This window comes from Enhydra lutris, unplaced genomic scaffold (genome assembly GCF_002288905.1).
Source record: "Enhydra lutris kenyoni isolate GAN:26980312 unplaced genomic scaffold, ASM228890v2 scaffoldscaffold31, whole genome shotgun sequence".
NCBI lineage: Eukaryota > Metazoa > Chordata > Mammalia > Carnivora > Mustelidae > Enhydra > Enhydra lutris.
Window position 1 is genome coordinate 7,150,582 of NW_019154115.1, and position 17,790 is coordinate 7,168,371.

A 17,790-nucleotide genomic window follows, 5' to 3' on the forward strand; every position below is an offset into this window, starting at 1 on the left:
TTGTGTTCAAGGGCAGTGGGACCGAGAACGTTTCTTTCCTTTGCTCATTTCCTACTCCCTTGGCTATGCAATGGCTCCTGGGTCCACACAAAGGGAGAGCTAATTACTAACACCTGCTTCTGCTCCCAGACCCATAGGCAAGTTCGCGACAGAGGCTTTTCCGACCCATTCCGCACAATGTAAGCATCTTTAAGGAAATAAACATCATTTTAACAGCTTAACCATACAGTATATGCCTCTGCGGGGAGGGCTACATCTCACTTCCTCCTTCATAAAAGGACAGACAGTTTTTAAGGGAAATAAAATAGCCTGAGAGGTGCTGTCGGCTGTGGGTTTATTCTTTGTTTGTCATGATTAAGGCGACGTGCGTGATTACATTTTACGTGAAATGTGTGGCTTTAGGAAAACCTTTATTTCCCAGTTTTCTGATACACCCATGTCCTCCGCTCACTCATATTCTCCCTATCTGGGTCACCCAAAAGTTCGGTTGGAAATTGTTTCTGTAAGGGCTATACCTTCTGAGAACTTCTCCTTTTCATTTTCCCCTTCATGGTTTCTAAGGCACACCATCAGAAGACCGCCTGTCACAAGCTATGACAGTTTCCCACTGGACCGTCCCCTGCGTCCATTCTCTAGTCAGCAGACACTGAAAAGGCTGGCCATGTGCAGAGTCTTGGCAACACAAAAAGACACATCTCCTGTCATCAAGGCCTTGCTCTCTGTTGAGGAAGGCAGATACGTTAGGTAACAATGAACAGTAGAGTGGGACAGATACAGTGTTGAAGGTCATCAGAAGATGCCCGAGGACACAGGCCAGGGGCACTGCCCTGAGCTTGGCAGGGAGCCTAGCAAGTCGCAACTTTCAGAAAAGGTGACATGTGAGCAGGTCACTGAGGGGGGGGTGGGAGGGTTTGTGCATTTATTTATTTATATCATTAACTGTCATTATTACTGTTACTTCACTTTTACTTATTTTTGGAATAGGAGTTGATTCACATATTTGACAATTCAGTGAGTATGAAAAGGCTATAGAAGGGCTATCCAACAGAAGATAGGATGTTATTTAAAATCTTCCTAGTAGGGGCACTTGGGTGGCTCAGTGGGTTAAGCCTCTGCCTTTGGCTCAGGTCATGATCCCAGAGTCCTGGGGTTGAGCCCTGCATCAGGCTCCCTGCTCAGCAGAGAACCTCCTTCTCCCTTGGCCCCTTACCCTGCTCGTGCTCACTCTCTCTCTCAGATGAATAAGTAAAATCTTTAAAAAATAAAAGAGGAAAATCTTCCTAGTAGCCACATTTTTAGAAGTAAAACAAGGAAAATTAATTTTAACCCTTTATTTTATTTAACCCTATATATATGTATGCATATATATGATTATATATGCATATATATATATATGCATATATATGATTATCATTTCATCATCTAATCAGCATAAAAACTATTAATGAGATGCTTTACATTCTTTTTTTTTCCTTGTACCAAGTCTTTGAACAGGTACAAAGTGTACCTTACATATAACGCATCACAATGTGGAACAACCCCGTTTCAAAGGCTCAGTGTCCACAAGTGACCAAGTGACTATACAATAATCAGTTGCCCTCCCATTTCTGCCCTGAAGCTGCTGACTTCGTGGAGGCAGCCCATTTTGGCCGGTTTCTAGGGTGTTCTTCCACAGGTAGATGATAGGTATAGGAGTAATCGTGACATGAGTGTGCAAATAGTGGGCAATAATTGTTCATCCTACTTTTCTCATTGAATAACAGATCTTGGAGATGTTTCATATCATTACATAGGAAGCAAGCTCATTTTTTTTCTTTCTTTCATTTATCCATTTTACATGCTGTAGAGTTTTTATTTATTTATTTATTTTTTAGATTTTATTATTTATTTGACAGAGATCACAGGTATGCAGAGAGGCAGGCAGAGAGAAAGGGGGAGGAAGCAGGCTCCCTGCTGAGCAGAGAGCCTGATGCAGGGCTCGATCCCAGGACCCTGGGATCACGACCTGAGCTGAAGGCAGAGGCTTTAACCCACTGAGCCACCTAGGCACCCCTACATGCTGTAGAGTATCCCACATTATGGATGTCACAAATTACTCGTTTCGTCTTTCCTGCTTAACATTTAGGAGGTCTCCAGTATTTGGTGCTTATAAACAATGCGAGCTGAGTTTTCAAAGAGGCAGAGAGTGATGGAGCTAACCCAGTGAGGATGGGGAAGGACATTCTAGAGGAGGGGACTGGCATGAGGCAGGAAGGCCCAGAGCACAAGGACACATGGTATTTGAGGATAACTTCTTGGATGTCGGGATGTCTGGAGAGTGGAGTGTGTGAACAGAAGAGAGGGGGAAGAAGCTAGAAGAGCAGGAAGAGACCAGATTACAAATAGCCTCCAAGTGCCATATTAAGGAGCTTGGACTTCTTCCTTGAGCCATCAAAATATTTTAAGAAGCAGGGAAGAATAAGTAAATGATTGAGTTAATAAAGGTGGGAGAAGGAACAGATCTTCCCTTCTGATTAATAGATGGGTAGAAAGCATGTGGGAAGCAGAAAATCACCATTTAAAACAGTACAATAATAATTGCTACAGGCAAGAGCTACTGATGAATATTTAAATTGGTGGGCGACACTTTGAGAAATGGGATATTTGCATAGCTTCAAAGTATACCTCCCCAAATATGTATTAATTATTTTGATGGTTTTAACATCTGTCCAAACGGGCTTTGATACCCCTCCTCCAGGAATTGGGGCTTAATTCCACTGGACTTACTGACTCACTTCTAATGAATAGGGTATAGAAAGGAAAAATAATAACTACAGTGAGCAAACTTGGCAGACGTCGCCTTAACCAAGCGATCAAGGTTAACGTCACCAGAATGCCATGTTCACAGAGGGTACCCCTGACAATGTGATGGGAAGGATACTTCACTTCTACGGTATTCTTCTCCAAACCCCGTAACTTTAGTCTAATCATGACAAAACACTAGGTAAAAATCAAACTGAGGGACATTGCATAGAATTCCTGACCAGGACTCTTCAGAAGTGTCAAGGTCATGGGTCATGTCACGTGTCAAGAGAGGAGAACTGTCGCCTGTCAGAAGAGGCTAAGGAGACTCGTCTATTACTCAGTGCAGCATGGGGTCCTGGACTGGGTCCTGGAACAGAAAAAGGACATTTGTTATCCTTATGTTAGTTAATTTGGGGCCAGTGTTAACGTCCTAGTCTGCATAAAGGTACAGATCATCGCTGTCTAAGACGTTAACGTTACAAGGAGCTGGGGGAAGATATACCATGACTCTGTGCCATCTTTGCAACTACTCTATAAATGTAAAATTATTTCAAAATAAAAAGTCAAAAAAGAATCAGAGGAGTGACTTGATAAGATTCACATTTTAGAAGAATGCCAGTGGTTGTAGTGGTGAAGAAGGCTAGAAGGACCAGAGCAAGAGCTTACAAGGTCAGGCTATATAGAAAGTCAACAACAGATGGTAAAGGCCTGGATGGGAACAGAGGCAGGAGTCTGAGGCTATGGGAAGGATGCAGAGATCTCTAGAAGAAGACTCAATCAGACTCGGTGATGGTTTAGACAAGCAAGTGAGGCAGTAGGGGGGCTCAAGATAACACCCAGTTTTCAACCTCTGGGAATGAAATGGGTAATGATGTCATTCACTGAGATGGAGATACCAGGAAGAACACGGGTCAGGGAAGCAGTTCAGTCTTGGAACTGTTGAATTTGGGGTACATTTGAAAGATCCAAGTATGCATTAGGGAACTGGATACAGCAGCTGGCGGGTCAGTGGGGAGAGCTGGCTGTAGACCGCTGTGCATATAAAGAGTGGTTGGGACCAGTGAGAGGGTAACATGAGCCAGGGAGAGGGGATAGAGAAGAGAGGGTGTAGAACACAACCATTTAAGGGATAGACACAGGCAGTAGCAAGGGGACTGGAGCGTGTCCAGAGAAAGTGGTGACAGTGCAATGTAGTCGTTGAGAGCCAGGTCCTAGAAGCAGGCTGCCAGGGCCAGAATTCTGGCTCTGCCACCAACCTGTTGTGTGACACAGAACAAGCTATTTAATCTAATAAGGCTGTTGTCAGGGTTATGTGACACACTCTATGGACAGTTCCTAGAATAATGCTGGGATCTTGGTGTTCAAAGAATGTTGGCTATTTGGAGGCAAAGGAAAATAGGAGCTTGGTGGTCTGGAAGCTAAGGGAAGAGAGTGGTTCCGAAGGGAGCACATGAACTTCATAGCCCTGAAGATGGCTGTTATAAAAAAAAAAGTGGAAAACAAAAGCATTAGAGAGGATATGGAGAAATTGGAACCTTCATGCATTGCCAGTGGAAATATAACCTGATAACGGCCACTGTGGGAAATGGTTGGGTGTTCCTCAAAAAGTCAAATGTAGAATTATCATATGATACAGCAACTCCCCTCCTTGGTATATTCCCCAAAGAACAGAAGGCAGGGACTCAACCAGGGACTTGCACACTCCTGTTCAGAGCAACATCATTCACAAGAGCCAGAAGATGGAAGAAACACCCTATGTGTCCATCAACAAACGAATGGATAAACAAAATGTGGTATAGACCTATGATGGAATATTACTCAGCCTTAAAAAGAAAGAAGCACTGAGGGGTGCCTGGGTGGCTCAGTGATTAAAGCCTCTGCCTTTGGCTCAGGTCATGGTCTCGGGGTCCTGGGATCGAGCCCCACATCGGGCTTCCTGCTTGGCGGGGAGCCTGCTCCTCCCCCCTTCTCCACCTGCCTCTCTGCCTACTTGTGATCTTTGTCTGTCAAATAAATAAATAAAATCTTAAAAAAAAAAAAAGAAACACTGATGCATGCTACAACACAGATGAACCTTGAAAATGTCACGCTAAGTGGAATAAGTCAGACACCAAAGGACAGCTATTGTATGATTACTATTCGATGAGGAACCTAAAAGAAGGTAAATTCATCAAGAGAGAAAGTCGCATAGAGATCACCTTGAGGGGAGGGAGACTCAGCAAGTTCTTGCTTAATGGATGTAGTTTCTGCTTGAGACAATGAAAAAGTACTAGAAATGGGGGATGGTGATGCGTTGCACAACACCGTGAATGGACTGAATGCCCCTGAATTGTGCACGTCAAAAATGTTGAAAGTGGTAACATTTTAGTGCGTGCATGTTTTACCATAATATTAAAAAATTGAGGACGTGGTTAATGCTGCAAGAGGTCAAATAAGGTAAGCCTTACGAATTAGCCTCTGCATTTTATGACACAAGGGTCATCGGAGACATTTCCAGAGCCCTTGTTGTAGAGCAGAGGTCAAAAGTCAGATTGCAGTGGGTTGAGGGACAATTGGGAAGTTGTCCATACCAGGGGCTGGCAAACTAGGGCCAAATCTGGCCTGCTGCCTCTTTCCATAAACAAAGTTTTTTTTGGAACACAGCCCCACCCTTTAGTGTATATTTTGTCTCTAGCTGCTTGTGTTCAACCAGGACAGGATTGAATAATTGCCACAGAAACCATATGCTCTGTAAGGCCCAAAATATTTACTTTCGGACCCTTTACAGAAGGTTTCCCAAACCCTGGACCAGACAAGAGCCCCCGGTCTTTCCAGAACCTTGACTTTCTTAGACAATGTCTGCATCTCCCGCGGGGCGTGGGGGTGGGGGTGGGGGTGGGTTGTTGAATGCATGACTCTGCATTTCCAGCCAGCTAGCCTGGCAGACCCAAGCTTAACCAGTAATAATAATAATAATGAACAGGAAGGAGGCAGAAGAGGAGGATGGGGAAGAGAAGAAACTCCGTTCTTCCTTTCTCTCACTGGAGACAGTATCTCCAACGTACTTGCTCTCTCTTCTAGCCTTGGAAAAAGGGATTCTAAGTTCCTTCACCCAACACTCCCCCCCCGCAAAAACCAATCCACTAGTAAATTGTCATGTGACTGGTGATAATAGACATTTTGAGATGGTTCCAAATGGCAGTTGATTTAAAGTTTCCCGATTAAGGCAAGAAAAATGCCCCACAGTCGGGTGCTTTTCAAGTATTGATTAATTTCCTTGCTGGGACGGAGTGTCGATATTAATTTCAGATCAGAGAAAAAGCTGGTATCTTCGGCACTTACTGTGTGTCTGGAACTATGCCAAGTTTTGTGCCTTGGTGACCTCCTTGATGGTCATCAAAACCATCAGATGGCCTTTCCCCGTTTCACAGGCGGGGCAACTAGGGCCCACTGGAGTTCAGTACTCTCCCGCAAACCCACGGGGAGTTAGTGGTAGACCTGGGCTTTGAAGCAACGTCTCCCTGGGTCCAGGGCCCAGGCCATTCCACTGTGTCATGCCTCAGAATGCTTTCTTGAGCCCATCCTAAGCAGAATCTAATACTTGATGGATTCTCCACCTATTTTAGACAATGGGCTCTGCTATTTCATAATAAGAGGTGGCCACTTAGGGTGCATCTCAAGTGGACTGTAGACTTCGGTTGGACCCACTCTCCAGCCAGCTCCCGTGTTCCCTGTGTCCCCAAGCCCCACGTAGGTGGTCAACTGATTCTACCCAGAAATACTTCTTGAAAATCATCCTGCTTTTCAGTGCACTGTGCCAGCGCCGTCTAGCCCCTGGGCTTCACTTGCTCCCAGCTTATCATTTATTTTTACATCATCTGCAAGAATTCGTCAAGCTCTTGATTAGGCACAGTGACCCAGGGAGGCAGCAAGTGGGGGCCAAGAGTGGCTTCTTCGGTCCCCATCCATTCATGCCCTCGTGGCTGGTGCATAAACACACAGCATCCTTGTGACTTCTTTCCCCTTTGTGGCTGTCCTTGGTAACGCAGCCTTTGACTGCCCAGATTGCTACAGCCTTCAAGTCAGAACTGAAAGGGAACACAGAGGTCATCCACCCGGCCCTTGACCATACCCACGAGAAGACCAACTGAGGCCCAATTCTGGCAGCGTACCCAGCATACCCAGGCGGACAGCTTGTCAGTGGCAGATCCTGGACTAGGAAGGCGCAGGGGCTCCCAGCTCCCAGCTCCCAGCCCTGAGCTCATCCTGCTGCAACTCACTACTCCTGATGAAGCGGGGCTTTTCCCCCTGCATGCGGAGCGCTTACCTTGGATCCCTTCGCATGAATGAGACCAGATGCAGAACTCCACATTGATTTCTGTCCCTCCCCTTTCTGCTTTCTGTTCAAGGCAGCCCCCCAGCTCCCAGCTGGCTCCTGTCCCCTCCCCCAGCCGGGAGAAGTTATTACATGAAGAGATCAGCTTACCAGTTTTCTCCAGAGCAGAGGCTGAGCTCGGAGCTCCGGGTAGTACAGTGAGGGAGAGCAGAGGGAAGCAGCGCGGTGCCTAGCGGAACTCCAGGGCTGGAATCCCGAGACACAAGTGCATCTGCTAGCTGTTAGCACTTGGCAGACGGAGTTCTCCTCTAGGGTAGTTCTAACTTTGGGTAATAATGTTTGTCAGCTACCTGATATTAACATTGCTCCACGTTCAAACAGCAGTGTTAGCAAGACCTGGGGGAGAGGTAAGCCAAATAAAATATCTTGTCAGAAGTTGTATTTTTGTCAGCACTATATTTCCTTTTCTATCTACCAAGAGGGATCAGGAAACGGGGTTTTTATGGTGTGCAAAGAGTAATGCTTTATATTGCGCTTTCAGGCTTGCTTTGCCTTTTCTTACAGAAAGACTTTTCTTCTTGAAGAATCCCGTCATTTCTAAAATCTCATTCTGAGGTTGTCTAAACAGTTCCCACCCTGGGCGATTGGCATGGCCTCGGTGACAGATGCCTGGAGCGTGCACATTTCTCTTTTTGCCGCTGCAGGAAAAAAAAAATGTGCACGTCAGATTCCGACAGGGACTGTTTAACCAACTGAGCCACCCAGGCGTCCCCCGACAGGGACTGTTACCTTTTGAGAATTTTTCTCCAGTGTTGGAGAGAGGATATGCATGCTAAAGGAAATGCTTTTCTTTACTGCTTTTGCATCACATTTTCCTCCTTTTTGCTTTGATGTGCCTGGAAAAAAATCTGTGTTTAACTTTGGATCATAGGTTTGCAGTGGGCTAGTGATACATGACAGGGCTAGAATATGCCCAGAGCTACTAAGGCAAGGAGGCGAGGATGATTTATTCTTATGGGTTTAGCTCATGTTTGCTGGATACATTTCTGAACATCATAGATGCTCTGGCAGCCAGGTCTTGATGCAGCAAAGAGATTGGAAGGGGGGGCCATGTGGCCTGGAGCGGGAAGCACATAGGGGTATCCACCCGCACCTGCAAATAAGGCTGCAACCGTTTGCCTCATTTGCTCCTTTTACTCTTTATTCTGATGAAAGATCTCAAAGACTGATGTGCGAGCAATGAATGGAAGGACAGTCTCTTTCCGGAATCCATCTTCCTCTCGAAAAGCCAAGTGAAAAGTCTATCTCCTAAAAAGGCTAGGGGCCACATCACAGCTTTCCCTTTTGTTAGCACTGTCAGGATGGAGCAGGCAAGAAAAAGCAGCATGTAATGACTTTTCCCTCCTCTGTGAGTGGAAGCAAGAGCACTCCCAACGCCAGGCTGCGGGGCTCGCCGTGCGTTCAAAATAGACATGTGGCTCAGAGGCGTGCAGCAACGGGTCATTTGTTTCAGGCTTTTCGCCTATTAGTTACCCGTGTCCTCTGCTCTGCAGATACTCTGTGGGCCTGGGCTAAAGGGGGGCAGAGTGGGATGGGGGTCGGTGGAGGGCTTGAATGGGAGATGGAGGAACTGAATGGGTTTGTGATGCTGGAAAGCTGAAAGCAGACCATTGCCCTCTAGTTGTAGCCGGGGTTTGCAACTTCCCTGTCGATTTTTTACTTTGCAGAGTAAATGACAAATGGGCCGACCTAACTCAGCCTGGAGCACTTAAGCATGTGCGAGGAGAGCTCATATGGAAAATATTTCTATCACCGCTGCCTGCGCATATGGTATGGGGAGACCCCCGTGCAGAGCAAATCAGAGCGCCCCAGCAGCCCCTCAGTGGTGTGCCAATTACTCTTATTAACAGCAAGGCTAAGGGCAGGCTGCAGTTACCTGCACACAGCTGGCTCCTGGGGAAGGCCACTCTGGAATGTGTGTGCCTCAAGCCTGTGTCACATGCAGAGAGGCGGGCAGTCCTGTTTCTCTTTACAGTCCGCAAAGCAGGCGAAAAATGAAAGGGGATTCCACTGGCTCACCCAGCTTGGGAGAGGAAGGCACAACTTCTGTCTTTGGCGTTCAAGTGCAAGGGCTTAATAGCCAGAAAACCCAATCAGAGGTGACACAATGCCTGCCCTCCTGCCCCTTTGTTCTGCTCTGCCACGCTAAACACAGACACTCATGTGCCTGGTCCTCGTTTCTGTGTTCCTGCTTCGGAGCACACGTGCACGTGTGCTCACACCCGTGCACGTGTCACTTACAGAGCCTCGGCTCCGTTAACTACCGTGCTCCTAGGAAACTGTACAATTATGATTCTTTTCCCCTTGCTGGAAATGAAGTGATGAGGAAGGAACATGAGTATGCCAGTAGCTCCCCTTCCCTGTTTAAAAAGAACGTTGTTTATATAGAGCTTTGAAGAATGTGGCATGTATTTATAAGAACCTCTGTTTTTATAGCCCTGTTACTTACAAGACTCACCCATAAACATGTGGCGTCGTCCCCAAGTCACCAAGATTTTCTTTTTCGCTGCCAGCCGGTTTTCTTGCAGGTTTTAATTATCTTCCCTTTGGATGTTCATAAAAACACACGGGGGGGGGGGGGGGCAAGGAAAAAGGGGAAGAGAGGGCTGTACACCTTGTGTCGCTTAGCTGCCGGGGGCTCAGCATGGGGCTGGAAGCGAGGCAGCGAACTCTGGGTAGAAGCTCGGAGTCCGTTTTCTAGGGTGTGAAGTCTTTGCAGATAGGCAGTGGTGGGCAGGTGGTGGGAGGAGGGGGTGTTATTCCAAGCAAGCCTTGTTTGGCGTCCTGTTGCTGGCACTGTTGGCCCCAGTAACTGTGAACCAAGGACAAACAGCCTGGTGTGGTGTGGGCACGTGGGTTTGAAAACAAACACAGGGAAGGACTGTTCCTTCCTTGATTTTCCGGTTGCAGGAGCATTTGGTTCTCATGACCTGGTAAGAACACTGAGGTCACTAGAAAGCCTTTGGCCTTGTCAACATTAGGAGAGCAGCAGTGTTAACTTGTGGAGATTGTACACATCCCCCTGGAGAATGTAAAGGCAAGCTGGACTTCTAGTGCACTTGCCAGCGTGCGAAACACGCCGGGATCCGGTTTGTTTGCTGGACGCTGCCGGAGGGTGTGGGGGAGTGGAAGTGTGCATTTTTCTCTTCTGAATTTGGACTTAAGTCCTCAGAGAAGACCAATGAGACGCTGTTATGTGTGAGGAGGGGGAGGGAGAGGCAACTTGGAAATCAAAACAGTAGAAGTGGGTCGAAAAGATGTTTATGTTCATTTTGATGAAGCAATTTGGCAAACCTATCAAAATTCAAAATTAAAATTAAAAATCAATGTAAAGGGTACAGATTGTGGTCCCAATCTTGTGAGTGTCTAAAAAAGCACCGAACTGTGCCTTTTTAAAAAGCAAATTTTGTGGTTATGTGAATAATATCTCCATTTTAGTTGAGAAAAGCACCAGGTGTCATAGGAAGGTGTGGACTCACTGTCTCGTACACGAGAAACTAACACGGCACTGTTAACTAACTGGAGTGTAAGTAAAAACTTTTTTAAAAGATCAATTTTTTTTGACATTAAAAATGAAGAAGAAATAGCTCTTTGACCCAACTTCTCCATTTCTAATACTTTATTGTGTAAATCTACTCCAAATGTGCAAAATGCTCTCTGAACCATTTTTCAGAATTAGGTTGTTGCAAAAACCCAAATGTCCCTTGATCGGGGGCACTAGGCAGGTGTTCAGAAAGAATGACGTGGTTCTGCACGTATGGGTAGGAAATGACCACCAGGATATGTTGTGAAGTGAGAAGAGCAAATTGCAGCATGACATGTATAAAATGCTACTCTTTTTTTTTTTTAAAGATTTTATTTATTTATTTGACAGACAGATCACAAGTAGGCAGAGAGGCAGGCAGAGAGAGAGGGGGAAGCAGGCTCCCGCTGTGCAGAGAGCCTGATGCGGGGCTTGATCCCAGGACCCTGGGATCACGACCTGAGCTGAAGGCAGAGGCTTTAACCCACTGAGCCACCCAGGCACCCCGTATAAAATGCTACTCTTTGTGTAAAATGGATGAACATATTTGTCATCCCCTCTCTGGGAGGATATACAGAAAAGGGGAGGAGATGGGGTGGCTGGGGGTGGAGGGCACCTGAGAGATTTCCATTGCACCATGCACCTGTGTACCTTTCAATTGTGTACAGTAAGCATGTACTTAGCTGGTAAAAAAAAAAATAATAATAAAATACATAATCTAATAAAAAATAACTTAGTGCATATAATCTGTATATGTAACCTGTCTGTGTTTTATGTTTACAAGGAGGGCAGTAACAGTAGCTGCTTTAAGAGGTGGTTGGAAGACTGGAAAGTGATGGTGTGTGTAGAGCCATTAGCTTGTGTCTTAGGCAGAGTGAAACTTACTAGCGATTACTGTGGTTACTGTTGCACCTGCTGCCTGGGTGTGCGAGCTAGGTGCTCAGGAAGGGAAGGTGAAAGAGAGAAGGTCTTTTGTCTTTGATGAGCTTCCATTCGAAAAAGGGCACTGAGTGCAAACAGTTAATGATCATGCAATATGAAATTCTCTTTAATTGCGAGAGCAGAGGCGGAGGGCAAAGAAGCAATGAAATTCGCCTATGATGTGAACAGAAACTCCACAAACAACTTCATATTTGAACTGAGACTTGAAGGTCTGTGTGTCCGGGGTCTTCAAGACAATTCCCAGGTTCAGTGATCCTCTGCGTGTAATTGCACTCCCAGCTGTGATTTGTAACAGCAAAAGGCTACAGAGCAAGGTGCCTGGGTGAAGTCTGGGGGGAACCAAGCAGCATTCCACAGGTCCTCTCCCAGTGGAGTCATGCAGGGCACACTTGATTCCCCTAGCGATGAGTTGTGACAACACGTGTGAAATGTTATCAACCCGGGATGCTTGTCAGAGACTCAGTGCCTATAGTTTTTATAGGGGGCTGGCCACATAGGCACCCTCTGCCTGTCGTGTACCAGCAGTACAGATTTCCAGAAAGTAAGTAGGGTGTTCAGCAAAAACCTATCGTTAGTACAGCATAGGCATAGTGAGCCACTTTTACCAGCCCTGGGACTGTGGGGGCCCTCCCCAAACCCATTCCCAGACGCCAGTCAGTGGTCAACCTCGTTAGCAGGTTTTTTTTTTAAAGGCGAGCACTCAGGTCTGCTGTGTTAACTCTTTTCTTCACAGATGGGTAGGCATTTTAAGTGGAAAAAGAGGGAGGGAGGACATTCCAGGCAGAGGGAAAACATCTACAGAGCCCCAGAAATAAGAAAGAACATGACATGTTCTGGAAACAATGCTTGGTTCAGATTACAGAGGCATACGTTGTGAGGGGATGTGGCAGGAGAAGGTTTGTCCCTGGTCCCCTAGGATTGTAATTTTTTCGCTGTGCTTTTGAAAGTTGCAGAAATTACATATCTGCAGTCTTAAGATTAATTTTATCATTTATGACATGCCATTTAGGTTACTACTGCGGGACATTTTCATGGTTGGACGTTATTGAAATTGCTGTTTAAGGATTAAAATAAATTAATCAATGGAGAGTTGCTTTGTAAGCAGTGGTAGCCTTAAGCTAGCCCTGATTTTAGTCTATTTAGTTTAGTTTTTTTTTTTTTTTACTAATAGACTTTAGTCTGTTTAGTTTATTTATGGCAAATTCAAATGAAGGATGCACGCAGTGACCCTAATGACTGATGTCTGTGCACAGTGCTCAGTGGCTCAAACTTTCTTTTGCTTTCTGATATCTAGAATGAAAAACCAACTATGTGGAACTAACTTGACCATGCAAGACCTGAGTTTGAGTCTTGGGTCTACCATGTTCAGCCATATGACTTTCGGCATTTTGAATTGTTTTTCTCCTAAATTAAGAAAGCTATTGTTGTTATAGAAACAAATTCAAGAAATGGAAAGAATGAAAAGTTATAGGCTCCTCTTCCTCCCCACTCCCTTCTCCCCCACTCCCTTCCCAATCCTTCCTCCCTCCCTGGATGAAACCATCATTAACAATTTGGCATTTGTTCTTCTGGAACTATTCCTAAACAGTTTAAAGCACAAAGGTGTGTGCAAACGTGCATGTGTGTCTATGAGTGTATGCACTTATATGCCTACACACGCATGTGTGTCTATGTCTACATATGCATGTGTGTATATGACCACATGCACATTTGTATATATGCCTACACACATGTGTATATGCCCACACACGTGGAGTATATGCCTACATATGCATATGAGTATATGCCTACAGGCACATGTGTGTATATGCCTACACACATGTGTATGTATGTGTACACATATGCCTACATATGCATGAGTCTGTGCCCACACACATGTGTGTGTATGCATGCACATGCATGTATATATATGACTACACACATACGCATGTATATGCCTATGTATGCGTGGGAGAATATGCCTACATGTCTATGCCTCTATGTGTGTATAGGCCTACAACTTGCAAATGATGCCAATTCTGCTGCTTCTTTTCTGATACCTGGTACTTGTTTCTACTTCTTGTCTTCTTGCAATTGCTAGGACTTCCAGTACATGGTGTTAAATCAGAGCAATGAAATTGAACATTCTCATCTTTCAGGCATAAATGGGAAAGCTTCTACTCTGTCATCAGTAAATGTGATGCCTGCCAGATATTTAAGGTAGATCAATTTTATCCAGGGACAATGTCCTTTCTAAGTTTTTATCAGGAATATTGTTCAATTTGGGCAAATGTTGTTTGCCTTCACAAAGTGCTGATGGGGTATCCTCCTTTAATCTACTTAAAAGGTAAGTTAAACTGACTGATGAATCATTTGAACTTTATATCAAAATCAATGATGTACTATATCTTGGCTAATTGAATTAAAAAAAAATTTATTTAGGGACGCCTGGGTGGCTCAGTTGGTTAAGCAGCTGCCTTCGGCTCAGGTCATGATCCCAGCGCCCTGGGATCGAGTCCCACATGGGGCTCCTTGCTTGTCAGGGAGCCTGCTTCTCCCTCTGCCTCTGCCTGCCATTCTGTCTGCCTGTGCTCGCTCTCTCTCCCTCTCTCTCTCTGACAAATAAATAAATAAAATCTTAAAAAAAATTATTTATTTTTTAAAAATAAATTTAAAACAGTGAATTATATTAGTACATTTCTTAATGTTGGACTCTCGGGACGTCTGGGTGGCTCAGTTGGTTGGACGACTGCCTTCGGCTCAGGTCATGATCCCGGAGTCCCGGAATTGAGTCCCGCATCGGGCTCCCAGCTCCACGGAGAGTCTGCTTCTCCGTCTGGTCTTAATGTTGGACTCTCTTTGCCTTTTAGGAACTATCTTAGTCATGGTGATTTATTCATTAAATTCACTATTAGATCTGATTTGTGAATATTTTCTTTTGAATTTGGGGTTTTTGTAAATGAGTTCTGTTGTTCATGGCTCTCCTTTATTGTGCTAGACAAAGGTTTTTCTAGTTTATAAAATAAATTCAAAAGTTTCTCATCTTTAGTGTGTTTTGAAACAGTTTAAATAACAGAGGAATTAGCCTTTTCTTGAAGGTCTGTTGAACTCAGTCATAAAGTCCGCCCTTTTGTGAAGAGGTGGTTTTTGAGTATGTATTTTACTTTCTCTTCTATTTCTAAAAAAAGTGTAATATTTAATATCTATAGGAAAATATATGTATACTATAAGCAAGTTATGAAACAAAATAATAAAACAAACACCTATGGACTTACCACCTAACTAAAGACATAAAATATACCCAATACTATATACTAGTAACCAGGCCCATCCTCCTCTCTTCTCTCCCAGAGAGAAGATGGTTGTCATTTCCTTGCCTTTTTTAAAAATGATTTTATTATTCATATATACATATATTTCTCTAAGACTATATTGTTTATTTTATTTTGGTTTGAGTTATATAAACATGGTATCTTGTGTTCCTTTATTCAACTTGATTTTTCATTCAACACAAGGACGCATATAACATTCATTCATTTTTACCGCTGTAAGCATTCTCTGTGATAAATTGTCTTTTCTCCTGTTGATAGCTATCTGAGTTCTTTCTAGGCTGGCTTGTTTTCTGTTATAAACAATGCTGCTGTGAGCCGTTTGGACCATGTCTGTTCCTTTAGGGTGTATACCTAGAAGTATTGAATTAGTGGGTCATAGAGTAGGTGTTTGTTTAATTCCACAAGATAATGTTACATTGATTTCTAAACTGGTTATCAGGTTTCACCTTCACTAGCAATGTTTAAGTGTTCTCAATTATCTGTCTCCTTGTTAATATTTGACATCACCAGACAGATTAATTTTTGTCAGCGTAATATGTTATTAGTGTGTGTTAGTTGACATTTCTCTGATTAACCGCTATTGCTGTCCTGTGATATTGACATATGTGCTGGCTATCCATGTTTCTTCTCCCCTGAGATACCTGTTTGTATCTATTTCCGGATTTTAGATGTGGTTCTTCACTTTTTCACTACTGACTTAGTTCTTTGTATGTTTTGAATATGACGCCTTTGTTTGTTATTCCATGTAATAGTTTCCAGTTTGTGCCTCGAATTTAAAATTTTGTAGCATCTATTGATAAGCAGAAGTCCTCAGGTTTAGTGTGTTTGAATTTAAGTTACTTGATGTGAACTTTATCTTCCTTAAGAAATTATCGACCCCAAGCTTATAGAGGTGTCATTCTATATTCATTTATAAAATTATCGAAGTTTTGTCTTTCACATTTATGTCTCTGATACACTTAGAACTGATTTTTTTGGGGTATGAATAATGTGTGAATAATGTGAATAATGGACCTAACTTCATTTCTTCCATATACTGGTAATCAATTGTTGTAAGACCATTTGTTGAAATCTCTCTACTTACTCTTTGGGAGTGTGTTAGCTGTTTTTAGACATTTGCCCTTCTTTGTGAAATTAGAACTTGTCAATTTCCCTTGAAAAAATCCTTTAGGAATTTTTATCAGAATTGTATTGAATCTATAAAGCAATATGAGAGCACTAACATTCCAATATTGAGCCATTCTGTCCATGAATATACTATAAGCTTTACATTTACTTAGGTTTTCTTTGAAGTTCTTCAGTGAAATTGTACAATTTTCTACATAAAGTTCTTGCATGTCTTTAATTTTAGATGTATTCCTAGCTATATTGTTATCATCTTCTATGGTAAATTGTTTATTTTTATTAAATTTTAGTAAAATTCAATTAATTAACATATTATTAGTTTCAGAGAAAGAGTTCGGGGATTCGTGAGTTGTGTATAACACCCAGTGTTCATTACAACACATGCCCTCCTTAGCGCCCATCACCCAGTTACCCCATCCACTCACTGCCCTCCCCTCCTGCAACCCTCAGTTTGTTTCCTATAGTTAAGGGTCTCTAATAGTTTGTCTTCCTCTCTGATTTCATCTTACTTTATTTTTCCTCCCCTTCCCCTATGATTCTCTGTTTTGTTTCTTAAATTACACACAGGAGTGAAATCATATGGTATTTGTCTTTCTCTGAGTGACTTCTTTCACTTAACACGATGCCTCTAATTCCATCCACATCATTGCAGATAGCAAGACTTTGTCTTTTTGAAGGCTGAGTAATATTCCATCATATATATATAAAATCACATCTTCTTTATCCAGTCTTCTGTTGATGGATATCTAGGTTCTTTCCATAGTTTGGCTCTTTTGGGCATTGCTGCTATAGACATGGGGGTGCAGGTGCCCCTTCAGATCACCACATTTGTATCTTTTACGTAAATACCTAGTAGTGCAGCTCTATTTTTAACTTTTTGAGGAAACGCCAATCTGTTTTCCAGATTTGTTTTTTTTTTTAAGATTTGTTTATGTCTTTAGATTTTTTGTTTTGCTAATGCTTAGAAACACAAATGATCTTATGTCCAAATAATTTGTTTAATTGTGAATTTCAATCATCATTAATTTCAATTATCTGTAGGAACTTTTATGATTTCTAAGCACATAATCATATAACCTGTGAATAATGACCATTTCGAATTTTCCCTTTTTCCAATTCTTAATACCTTTAAAAAAAAACAATTCTTATTGCTCTGGGGAGGACTTTCAGAGGCAGTGTTATTTTGTTCCTAATTTAAAGGGAATGCTTCTACCACGTTGCCATTAAAAAGGAAGCTAGCTTAAATTGAATTTAAATTAAAAAAATGCTTTCTACAAGAAAAATGAAGTTAGCTGAAAAACAATGAAGTTAGCTGCAAGTGCTGATACATTTTATCACACTGATAAACCCTCTTCTGTTAATGGTCTGCTGAGCAATTTATTTCTTAATCATGAATAGGTATTGAATTTTATGCAATGCATTATCTCTGTCTACTGAGAGGAACATATGGTTTTTCGATCTATACTCGGTCAGTGTGATAAAGTTCAGAGATAGAGTATATAATGTTAAACTACCCTTGCATTCCAGAGATAGATCCACTTGGTTTTGATATATTTCTGTTTTTATTAAATAGATTAATAGTAAATCTCTGATGATCTTTCCACTGTCTGTAGCACCTAGAGATGTGTCTAGAGCTGCTCCAGACATCCTTTGTTCTCTCCCCATTCCATTTTATTGGCCATTCTCACCAGCAGTCTGTCAGCTTTATTAGTCTTTATGAAAAGCCAACT

The 17,790-nt window shown here is 43.0% G+C and overlaps 1 protein-coding gene across 1 annotated transcript in view; it reads left to right on the forward strand.

Moving 5' to 3' along the window:
- The first annotated feature begins 7,434 nt into the window (after positions 1–7,434).
- Positions 7,435–17,790, forward strand: part of LOC111153240 (thrombospondin type 1 domain containing 4) — a 199,085-nt gene continuing 188,729 nt past the window's right edge. Inside the window, exon 1 of the mRNA XM_022512144.1 lies at positions 7,435–7,506. Within this exon, the coding sequence (XP_022367852.1) occupies positions 7,435–7,506 (72 nt within the window). The remainder of the gene's footprint in view (positions 7,507–17,790) is intronic.